The sequence below is a fragment of the Acipenser ruthenus genome, chromosome 9, assembly GCF_902713425.1.
Source record: "Acipenser ruthenus chromosome 9, fAciRut3.2 maternal haplotype, whole genome shotgun sequence".
In the NCBI taxonomy this organism is placed as follows: Eukaryota; Metazoa; Chordata; class Actinopteri; order Acipenseriformes; family Acipenseridae; genus Acipenser; species Acipenser ruthenus.
Genome location: NC_081197.1, coordinates 14,250,834 through 14,263,211, shown reverse-complemented (window position 1 = coordinate 14,263,211; position 12,378 = coordinate 14,250,834). Strand labels below are relative to the sequence as shown.

General features: G+C 36.5%; 1 protein-coding gene across 2 annotated transcripts in view; it reads right to left on the bottom strand.

Moving 5' to 3' along the window:
* Window positions 1-11,502, bottom strand: part of LOC117405535 (relaxin receptor 2-like) — a 41,898-nt gene extending 30,396 nt beyond the window's left edge. For both annotated transcript variants that reach the window (XM_059030463.1, XM_059030464.1), the window contains exons 1-2: window positions 11,271-11,502; window positions 324-470 (exon numbers count right to left, since the gene is read on the bottom strand). In XM_059030463.1, coding sequence (XP_058886446.1) covers window positions 324-470; window positions 11,271-11,361 — 238 coding nt within the window. In that variant the 5' untranslated portion in view covers window positions 11,362-11,502. The remainder of the gene's footprint in view (window positions 1-323; window positions 471-11,270) is intronic.
* Window positions 11,503-12,378: the final 876 nt, after the last annotated feature.

Genomic DNA, 12,378 nt, shown 5'->3' with positions numbered 1-12,378 from the left:
AGACTTTACAGCTTAAGGGGTCTATAGGTTAAGGGACTCTATTTTATTAGAAAATATATTCACTGCAGATTTCCATAAATAAAAAACTGGTGGACCATGATAATGAGACCAGTTTATAACAGCCAGTAAAGTGGTTTATATAGACAGTTGATAATGCATTGACTGTACTTTGTTTATATTGAAAACAGTCATAGCAACTGGAGATGATATTAAGAGATAAATATTTTATTTTTGATTGTAACCCTGGTCACAGCCGAGCAGCATGAAAAAAATATAATAAAAGTAACAGCCAACAACCAAATGGTATTAACAAGTTCCCTTACCACAGTTTTCCTCATCTGCCCCATTTTCACAGTTTTCAATGCCGTTGCAGTGTAAAACCTGGGGTAAGCACACTGTAAGGTTTCCACATGGGAAATGTCCAACTGGGCAGTCAACAACAACAGGGCTGCTATCAACCATTGTAGTTGCTGAAAGAAAGAAATACATTTTTATTAAGATCTAGATCACATTACTAAAGTGCACAGCTTGGCAACGTAGATGTATGATAAACTCTACTTTAGCTGGACCTAATACAGTATTCTGCAATTCTGTATAAGTCTCTTTTTTGTATTGTTAAAGTGCTAGATAAGAGGTGTCCAGAAATGCAAATGTACCATCCATTGTTCCTCAGAGGAAGAATAGTCAATCTGGGGAGACAGCCCCAGGAGTGGAAAACAAATAAAGAAAAAATGAGGTCCCTACTCTTATCTTTTCCAGCCAATGATGGATTTCTTTGGGCCAGCCCTGGGAGATCCCACTACGCCTGGATTGTCTCAGTCAGGGGAAAGGTACTCTCTGGCACTCAGAACCAGGCACTCCAACTATGGGTCTGGCTCCTGAACGAACCATCTGTCTGCCTTAGGGCTCTCAAACGCAGTCGTTAATAAACTGCACAAGGTCATTGTACGTGTGCAAATGGAGGTATTTTCAGGATTGGTGTCTAACCAGGAGTCATGATCCTATCTCTTGCCCGATAGCAGTCATTTTACAATTCCTGCAAGAACTGCTAGAGGCAGGTAAATCCCCCTCTATGCTGAAAGTGTACTTGGCAGCAACATCTGCGTGCCATTTCCCCGTGGACTTGGTGTCCCCAGGTGCTCATGTCCTGGCGACACGTTTTCTCAAGGGTGCTCGGCGATTACGTCCTCCTAGAAAGTACACCTTCCTCGAGTGGAGTCTAGATGTGGTTTTGGAGGCTCTCACTAAGGCCCCGTCTTAACCTATGCATTCCAGTTGAAGTATCTCTCTATGAAAACAGTCTTCTGTTAGCCATCACCTCCGCTAAGCCGGGACAGTGAGCTACAGGCTCTGTCAGTGCACAGCTCCTGTATGCGTGTTTGGGATGATAGAAACAGGTTGTTGTTACGTACGAACCCCGCTTTCCTCCCTAAAGTGGTTACGGCTTTCCACTTAAATCAGTCAGTGGAACTAGAGGCTTTCCATCCCCCTCTGTTTTCATCGGGGGAGGATCAGAGACTAAACTACCTCTGCCCAGTTCGGGCATTGAGAGGTTATGTTAGCAGAACCAGAGCTCTGCGTCAGTCTGACCAGCTCTTCATCTGTCATGGTGTAAGAACCCTGGGTCAAGCCCTCTCGAAGTAGCGGCTGTCTCACTGGATTGTGGACACAGTTTCAACTACATATACTAATGCTGGCCTACCCCCACCTAGGCGGGTGGCCGTGCATTCTACCCTCTTCAGAGGAGCCTCATTGGCTGATATATGTACTGCGGCTTGCTGGGCTACTCCACATACTTTCACCAGGTTCTTCCGACTTAATGTGGTAGATCCCTCTATGCCTTCATCAGGCACAAGGGTCCTTGAGATTGCACACTTGTTTTTGTGGTAGCAAGATGTCCCCCATCTGCTGTCTCCACTCACGCTCCCTTACAACAGCTTTGGTATACTTTTCCCAAAAGTATTGGTTGGTGGTCGTCTTCGAATTGAAAGGGAATGTTAGGTTATTATTATTATTATTATTTATTTCTTAGCAGACGCCCTTATCCGGGGCGACTTACAATCGTAAGCAAATACATTTCAAGTGTTACAATACAAGTAATACAATAAGAGCAAGAAATACAATAACTTTTGTTCAAGTGTGACAAACCACAATTCAATAATACAGCAGATAATAGTGATAGTTACATCAGGATATGATTAAATAGTGATAGTTACATCAGGATATGATTAAATACAAAATACTACAGGTTAAACACTTGGCAGATTACAGTATTCTGAAGTACAGGATTAAATGCAGTAAAATAGGGGGTGGATAAGAGCAAAATAAAGCACATTTAAATGAAGGGTGATAGTGTCCCAGGATACAAACAGAGGAGTTCTACAGGTGCTGTTTGGTTACGGATGTAACCCTGGTTCCCTGAAAGAAAAGATGACCACCAAATCTTGCAAGGTTGCATCGGTTGCTCGCGGATTCGATGCAAAAGAGGACGTGAGTTCCGTGGAGTGACTCTTTGTTCTCTCAGGAGGTGGGACCAAGGACGTCACTCCTGGGAGGGGCCTATCGGCAGCTCTGACATTAAATGCTCAGTTAATACCTGACCTGTGGCAGGCATATCCCAAAAGTATTAGTTGGTGGTCGTCTTCTCTTTCAGGGAACCAGGGTTACATCCGCAATCTAACGTTATCATCAACCACCTACACAACAATACTAACAGGCCCATTCATATCCTTACACGTTAGTATTGCTGCAGATAATCCACATTAAATACCTTTTCACATCTTTACTGCATTAATTCAGCTGTTGAGTGATCAGAAGGCCCAACTTGGCAAAACCATTCTAACCTAGAGCTATGGACAAATTTTGAAGTTGTGACTTCCAATGTATAATTGTATTACAGTGAACAAACCTCAAGTGCCTTAACTGAAGTTCACATGGCACAGTATAAATAAGCCTTGTTTGCTATCTGGTACATAATACAGACATATGTGGTTTGTTCTGTACTGTCTGTGCAGAAACAGGGAGACCATTGACCTTATTCCTGGCATGTGGGAGTGAGGCTGAGTAAAATGGCATGCTAGTGTGAGGGGACTTATGTCAACCTAGTTTTTAGCTGATATCCTGGTACCCTTGGTTCTTCACAGCTTACATTGTGACCCAAATGTTTGGAAAAAATTCCAAACATTTCAGTTTTGTAAGTTGTTAATTACAAACAGCTATGATGTGATGTCTTAGAGCATAGAGAAATAAGTCCAGACTGTTACATTTATATCTGCAGACGTTTTAGCAGATTGTGTTTTTCTATAGCAGTAAGGTTAAATGGAATTGATTTCCAATACTATATGCCAAGTCACACAGAACAGCCATACGAACAGAAGGAGTGGCAAAGCTACTTTGAACTGTGAACCACAACTGCTGCTACAAATCAATACGTTACAGTTAGGGCTTCTAGTTTTTGGTTTTTATTTTCCATCTCTCTCCCTCCCTTTAAACCTTAATTAATAGTTGTTAAGCCTGAACTGAATACCAGATTGTTTAAATTAGCGACGCACAACTAGAGACTAACACAGTGGAACTTAATAAACTGAATTCGACGATTAGAGTCAGAATGAAATGCAGTTCAAATGGAATCAGGTGAGATCAATGCACGTCGTTTGTTAACTCAATCAAGATATGAGGGTAAAAAGAAACAACTTTCTTTGGTAATTAGTGTTTGATTAAGAAAGCGAATTGGCTCAAAATATGTTTAAAGAGACATCAAAAATAAAACCAGAAAACTATAAGCCCTAGTTACGGTATTTGCAATGCATAATTGTTTTTGTTTTTCATTTTAAAAAATTAATGCAGTGTTTGCCTACTATCTGTTTTAAGTGTGTGTGGGGGGGGGGGCGGGGGGGAGTTAGGAAGAAGTCAGAATACACTTGAATTACTGGTTAGGGATTTCAGTTTTGTATCTGCTTTTTACATTATCAACAGTTAAACTCATGTTGTCCCTCTGCGATTTCGTTTCTAAAGGTATAGTGCCCGAAAATAATTAAATGTGTTTCCTTTAAAGTGTTATTTATTTTTTCGGTGTTTAAGAAATAGACTTGAATATGGTAAAAAAAAAAGCTGTGTTTATAACAGCTTTTTTTTATATACAATCCAAAAAATGAATTGACCATTTTTTTTTTGGTATTGTCGAAAAATTCTAAACTGTTGCTGTATTGAGACATCCTAAGAACTGCTCAAATAACAACACAGATGGGAATGCCATCATTTACTGAACCACTACTGAAACAAAATGTAGTAAAGTGCATCATAAACAGTGTTAAAGGAAAACAAAATAAGTCTCCAATGTTCTTTTTGTGATTAGAGGATAAACACTGGTTTCATTATTTCCATTTTGGGGGACCTTTTATCTGTGTTCAAGTGTTATTATTATTAGTTTATTTAGCAGACGCCTTTATCCAAGGCGACTTACAGAGACAAGAGTGTGTGAACTATGCATCAGCTGCAGAGTCACTTACAATTACATCTCACCCGAAACAGCACAAGGAGGTTAAGTGACTTGCTCAGGGTCACACAATGAGTCAGTGGCTGAGGTGGGACTTGAACCGGGGACTTCCTGGTTACAAGCCCTTTTCTTTTACCACTGGACCACACAGCCTCCTCATTTGTTAAAACCAGAAACCCTAATCAGAACAAGAAATTGTTGAGGGCCACTTGATACGTCTCTTAGTTACAGCTATTTTATAGCATGTCTATAATATAAAAGTGTTCTTTTTCATCCAAAAATTCTGAAGTATTAAGTTGTACGTGCCTCCTGCAAGCAGTTATTGAAAGTGAGCTCCAGTTCATTTTGATTTATATAAAAACAGTTGCTTCCATCTGCCTCTGTTTTTCTATAGATTCTGGTTTGACCTGTTTTCTTCTTTATTAACAAATGGCTTCCCATGGTTTGTTTGTTCCAATACCATAGGTATTTATAATATATAACACTTAATCATCACTCTAAGTGTTTCTGTGTGTGTTATAGAGTACTTTAAGTGGGTCATTCGGTAGCAGTGCTTTAATGCTCTGTTTTTTGTAAAAAGAAACCCAATTTAATAGCAGCACTCTTTTCTTAACTGTTGTAGTTCTTTATTTATAGGAATACTGAAATCCACAGACTTCTGCCAGGGGTCTATCCCTTTTGATTTAAGTTCTGTTTTGCTTCCTGAACTATCAATGCCTGAATAACTTGCTTTGAAGTATTACCTGGAACATTTGGATGACTTGCTCTTAAATTACTTCATCAGTAAATTTTGAAGTGCTGAATTTAGTACCATGTGTACTAGTAACTGAATATCATTGTCTCTGTAAATGCTTAAAACATCAAGACTCAGAAATACAATAAATTCATGGTTGCAATAAACAACGTAAGCATTTAAATGAATAATAATATTATAGTAGTTTGGCATCTGACTGGTTTATACATGATCTACCCATATTTTAAATCTGAAACTTGATACTGCACAAGAACATGAATGTTATTTCACATTACTACCCCAGACTAGATAATAGGGATTATAAGAAAGCAAAGTAGACAAACACACCTGATTAATGCATTGATTAGTTTTATATGAAATGTTTGTCTTAACAGTTTTACTTCCAGAGTTGGGCTTAACATACTACCTACGTAACGCGGTACTGTAATAATATAAAGTGTTAGATTTTTTATCTGAGTAATAATGTTACAGTTACTTTCTGAAAAAAAGAAACACGTTTGTCTCATTACCTTTTCTTTGTTGTACACTTATATTAGTGGTCTTTTCTTTTTTAACCCCGACGCGCCAGACTGCTCTAACGTCGGTGCCTCACCACAGATGATGCAGTCTCCCTTTCGGGATGTCTCACGGCAATAATAAGCCGTGGGGCAATCAAATCAGCCGTTATTATTATTATTATTATTTATTTCTTAGCAGACGCCCTTATCCAGGGCGACTTACAATCGCAAGCAAATACAAATACATTCAAGTGTTACAATATAAGTCATACAATAAGAACAAGAAATACAATAATTCTCAAGTGTGACAAACCACAATTCAATAATACAGCAGATAATAGTGAAAGTTACATCAGGATATGTTCTGAGCCTTGTTATTGAATAAGCCTAGGCGCTAGGAACAAAGAAATGTGTATCCCTACATGCCCATTTTTAATAGGACAAGATCGAGAGGAGGCTTACTTGACTGTATGAATCATTTTTATTTACGTATTTGTTTGTTTGCTTGCTTAAACAGTGGTGGCCACATTTATTGCATCACCCCATCATTTTTGCGTTTACTGCTTTATCACCATATAGTTCATTTTTCTATTGACTTTTTTGTTGTTGTTACTGTTCATTTACTGTTCATGGTTTTATTGAATTCTAACATTTGTGTGATTTTCTCTTCACAATGAAAAATGATTGACAGTCAGTAAATATACAGTACATTGTTTATATGCCAAAAATTAAATGTATTTATACTGCAAAAACTGTATAAAAACAAAACAAAAACAAAAAAAAAACAGTTTGACACGCTTAATAAATGAATTACCAGACGTTTTCAGTAGTTAAAAAGTAAACAACAGTCACAACTGTTTTCGCAGGACAAGACAAGATTAAGAAATATAACTTTGTAAAGCTAAGTGCTACCTCCTTGCTGTGTGACATTGATCAATATAGGAATGAAAAATAGCGTTTTGTGGTTGTTTTCTAACTGCAAAAACTAGCTCGCATCAGAATTCAAACCATGCAGTGAGTTTGTAACTTTCATTAATACAGGAACAGCCTTTTGACTCTTCACTCATGTTCTCGTTCTCCACAAAGGTGAATAATTGTGCTCCTGTAAGTTGCTACCTGTTTGAATCACGCAAAGTAATCGAGAGGGTCAAGTCGTAGCTGAAATCTGCAGGGTCTTCCCACTCTTCTGGAGGGATCATCTTCCAAGATATCTCCCTCATCTTGATGAACAGCCCACACAAGCACACCAAAGCCTGCCATTGTCTCCACTTAGAACAATGAATAGGGTTCAAACCTGATGAATACGTTTTCCAAACAGTAAGTAGCCTATCCTGTTCAGACAAGTTAACAATTTTATGTATGTGTTACAAATAACAAAATAATTGACCTAAATATCGGATAATTAAATGTAGGTGTTTTTATTATTACTATTGGCTTAAATACATGTTGCTGAACAGATCAATTGTGTTGGGATATTAGACCGATAAAACACATCTTTTTCTCCACTTGGTCTGGGGTACATGGTAAATATGATGCCTGTAAGGGTTAATAACGGCACCATACACATGAATGAATCAGACATATATGTTAATAAGAAAATTGCTCCCCAAGGGCACGTCATTCTAACGTTGCAACGAATTATGTTTTTTTACGGTAAATGGCCTTTATGAAAAACCCGATGAAATACTGCCATGTTAAACACTATTACTGGCATGTTAAAAGAGACGGTATGTTTTATGCATATGGGTCAATGAGTGTAGTCTATCATCACAAAATATCACACTGTAAGTGTTGGAGAAATCATATCATTAGAGATAAACCAACTGTGAAGATCAAGGAAACATTTTATGGTAAAAGACACAAATATGTTCATTTGTTTCTGTATTTTTTTTTTAAGTACTTAGGTTTGAATCTAAATTAAATCTTAGAAATGCGTTAGATGGATTCAAATGTAGTTCAGCATTTGAATGTTAGTTCCTTTATTTTAGGAGAACCCGGTTAAAAAATCTGGATCTTAACAGTTTACCAGACCTGTATCATATTTATAAGTATAGTCTTTTTTTTAAGCATTTGTTATTTCAGCTTCTGTCTAACAAGTAGTTGTCATTAATTCAATTTCAGCTCATGGCAGTGTTATATAATTGCTATACTAATAATTAAACTCTCACTTTTTCTACATTCTAAGGAACAGTCTGTTAATGTCTGTGTGTGTCTGTGCTCCAGCACTCTAGGGTAAAAAGGAACACAATCCCTGATAAGATGAAAAGCAATGTGGGTTTCTTCCTGTATAATTTCCCCTTGATCCAATGTAGAAGAAAGATCTTTGCAATAACACAGCCATGCATACATTAGTTTAGAACAAAGATCCCAGATGGTAAAGAATACAGAGTAGGAATATTTGCAAGTTTTTTTTTAATACTAAAACAAAGAAACCAAAAAATTGCTTGCTCTTTACTGAAGGATTCTGTTGATTTAAGTTATCCTGAAAGATGTCAACATAAAGGTTTAAAGCCACTGTGTGACCAGACAGAAAAATGCCACGTTAAGCCAGGAAAAAAAATAAGTGAATTATGGCAGTGAGCTTAGACCTCTAGGGTCAGTTAAAATGCTTTATCCATTTGGAATCTTTTTATAGTAAACACAGCTTAAACGTGGAATAGATATGTTGCATCAGCACAAGTTTGTAAGAATTCCAGAAACTATGAGTCCTGGCTTGTGATTGGTTGGGCTAATAAAAGCTTAGAAGCCGGTCTCACAATTCAGTATTATAAATGGCCGTTGTAGGTAATGGTACTTCCAGTTGTTACCTCTAACTGCAGAACCACTCAGGGGGCGGGTTATGACTAATAGGTTTCACACAGTGCCAGTGTGCCAGACATTCTTCTAAACTCATTTCATTGCATGGAAAGTTAAGCCTTCACAATGCAGAGAATTATTTTCCCGTGGACTATTTTCAACCATAAAAACACAAGCCAATGTGAAGAGTAATAATTGGATGTCTCAACAGTGTGGAGTAGTGGTTAGGGCTCTTGACCGGAGGGTCGTGGGTTCAATCCCAGGTGGGGGACACTGCTGTTGTACCCTTAAGCAAGATACTTTACCTAGATTGCTCCAATAAAAACCCAACTGTATAAATGGGTAATTGCATGTAAAAATAATGTGATATCTTGTAACAATTGTAAGTCATCCTGAATAAGGGCATCTGCTAAAAAAATTAATAATAATAATGCATCTAGAATCTGTGTCATCAAATGTTTTCCACATCTTACTCATCTCAGAAGACATGTCCATAAACCAAACCACAAAAATGAACTAACTCTGACTTCAACACACCAATGCACATGGCATCCCTCTATACAAGCTTACTGTGTTGGAAATGCAGGTTCACAGCTTCTATCACAGTTTCCACCACTGCGATTGTCTGAGATTTACTGTACATTGCTTCCATGACTTTCCTATGCTTTACTACGCATTTCCTCTAACCCATTCCCTGACACTCAACAGTGCAAGTACTTATTGTCTTTGTTGTTCCTGTTGTTCTGTTCAACAGGTAAAACTACTGAAATAATTATGGGCAGCACTGCTTATATCAGTATTTATCAGAACAAATTGAAAATCAAATCTATTCTAGAAAGGTTCTAACCCATTCTAGATTGGTTCGGGCATACCATACCTGTTATAGAATAGTGAAGAATGAATCACTCACATTTATCGATTTTTTTTTTTTTTGCAGAAGAATCATGATAATTGGGATTCCGTGTAATTGGTACATACATAATGCATGTTTTACTTTGTCAACTTGTGTGTCCCTGAGACATTGTATAAACAATAACAAGAACAATAGAACAGCAAAAAAAAACTTTCTTTAAAAGAAAATAGAAACAGAGGTTCCCCAAAAATATGTTTAATATTGTTTAATACATTTGCCATACTGCCATAAAATGTATGGATACAAATACAGGTACATCAACTACATGTAATTACACTGTAGTTAACATTTTCTAATACTGTACAGCATTTAGTAGTAGCACATATTTCTGTAATTATGAGGATAAAAGATGTATTAACAAAGCTATTTTACTGATCATGTAATTTTGTTGTAAATACATTAAATAATGTCACAGTAGTGTAAATACAGTGCAGCTACAATGTAGTTAAAGTGCCTGTATTTTAAACGGTATCCAGAATTAACATTGTGTTCTTCTAAGAGCAGCACAATTCTAGAATAAAATCCTGGATTTGCAGGCAACTTTTAAAACCTCACAACTATCAACAAGATTGTCTGGTTAGTGGTAATTACCAAAGGCTCACTTCAACAGAACTCTGATAACTACTAAGAATCAGTAACACCTTTCTTTTTTAGAATAGAAAATACCCAATTCCATTTCAAAATATATTTTAGACTGCTTAAAAGTAAAAAATGAAGCTTCAACTACTGAGTGAAACAAAGCAAACAAGTAAAACATTTGCACTAGGTTAATTTAAAGGTTAAATGCGTGTTATATTGTAGAGGGTTTGTAGTATACGCGTAATCAGGGGTACTTTTGCTATTAACTTCGCTTCCTTCCCTGCGATTACAGTTTAACCTTCATTACACACTGGGGGAACCAACGCTCTTCATTCAGAAATGAAAGTGCCACTACAACAACACTCAGGAAAGCGCAGTGTCCAATGTGAAAGATAACAATTAGTCAACAGGAACATCATCGATAGTAACATGCCATCTATTTTTGACTGCTAAATGAGAGCACATATGTACTATGAAAACAGCATTTCAATAATACGGTATTAAACATAATCAGCCCATACTGTACCAACATATGTATCTATTTTTGTTGTTGCTTTGTTTTGTTTAAAAAAACGAACAGTAACCACCAGCATTCATTACAGATAAATCGATATATTTTTCATACATAACAGAATCATATAGGAAATGCTCAAACAAAAATTACGCTGCATCATTACTTCAAAATAGCACACTAGTTACTATTTTATTGTTTAAGTTCTACGTTTGAATGTGCTTAATATAAGTATTGTACATACCTGTATATTTTATTCAAGCTTAATTGATATTATTAAATAATTAAGTGAACTACTGTATAGTACGCAAAGTTTATTTTATTTTTATTTTTTTTAACAAGCGAAGAAAATCTTTGAATCAAATGAAGGAATCTAGTAAGTATAGCAATACAAGGTGAGCATCCAAATCAATACACACGACAGCAATAAAATGCACTGTTAACCAGTTATTTACATAATTCAACAGGACCTGGTTCAACTTTCGTTGTCTTTATTTATTTTTCCTTTCCTTCTGAAAAAAAACAACATATTTCCAAAGTTTAAATGTTCATGTAAAAATAGTCTCAATCCCAATGTCACCATACATTGTGAATCTGTAGGTTTTTTTTCTGATTATTTAATTAATCATAAATTAAAGAAAAATGAAAGAAGAAAAAACACTGCTGCAGCTTAACTTTTCTTAGATCATAAATCAATCACAGTCTTAATAAATACAATGTCTTACCTTTAAGTGGTGTAAGAGTAAACTGATATAATAGCAGCATCGCAGGTAAATTACAAATAAGGGAAACGTCTAGGTCTGCGTTCGATTCCATGTTCTGGCGCTGTCGAGTTCCAAAGCTGTCTCACTGATCACAATGAACAAGTACAGGCAACACGCTTCTCCATTGCTGGGCATGCTCACACACGAAAACACCGCAGCTGCACATCACAAAACTCAAAATGCAAGTACACACCGAAAATCCGATGAAACCAAAACAGTCACCTGACCTGACTAACTATAAACACGTCAACATAAAATACACATGTGACTATACAGTTATTATTATTATTATTTATTTATTTCTTAGCAGACGCCCTTATCCAGGGCGACTTACAATCGCAAGCAAATATTTTGAGTAATCAATACACCCCCCCCCCCCCCCCCTTTAAGTTTTGAAATACTGTATCATTTTTCATGCTTACTGATATTTTGAAATAGAAAAACGTTGCCTTCGAGGTAGAGGTTTTTTTTTTTTTTTATCCCACAAGCAGTTGTAATTGTATTCTAATTATTTAACTGCTGACGGTTTTTTTTTTGTTTTTTTTTTTTTACTACATTCTCACATACTATTTGACGTCTATGTATCAGACTCTACAGCTTTCTTTTCATCCCTAAGGAAGTTTCAGCTGCAGACACACACGCTTTCTCAAGCCTGCTTGACACTGTCACAGTACATTGATCCAGCGACAGCAGCAAGAGGTAAAGAATATACTCCAATAAAAAAGACATCTCCTTTTTTCAAATGGCTATTTTCTGGCAAACCTTTTAATTTATCAATTAAAATCTACAGCAGCTGTATACACTAAATTAAGATGTAATTTATTTTTGTCTGTACAGGTCAAACCCTACTATACTCCACTATACTCCAGACCCCACACATAGCCAATTGAAATATACACCCTATAAAATAAATACACACAGTATTTCTTGTAATATGCACTATATAAGACTTGAGACGTGAAGTGCATCATGTAGAAAAATGACTAAAATGTTTTCAAATGTATGTAGATTATCTTGTCCTCCTGTCTTGTATTTCTTAGTTCATCATGTCACTTCTTCCTTGTTCTAT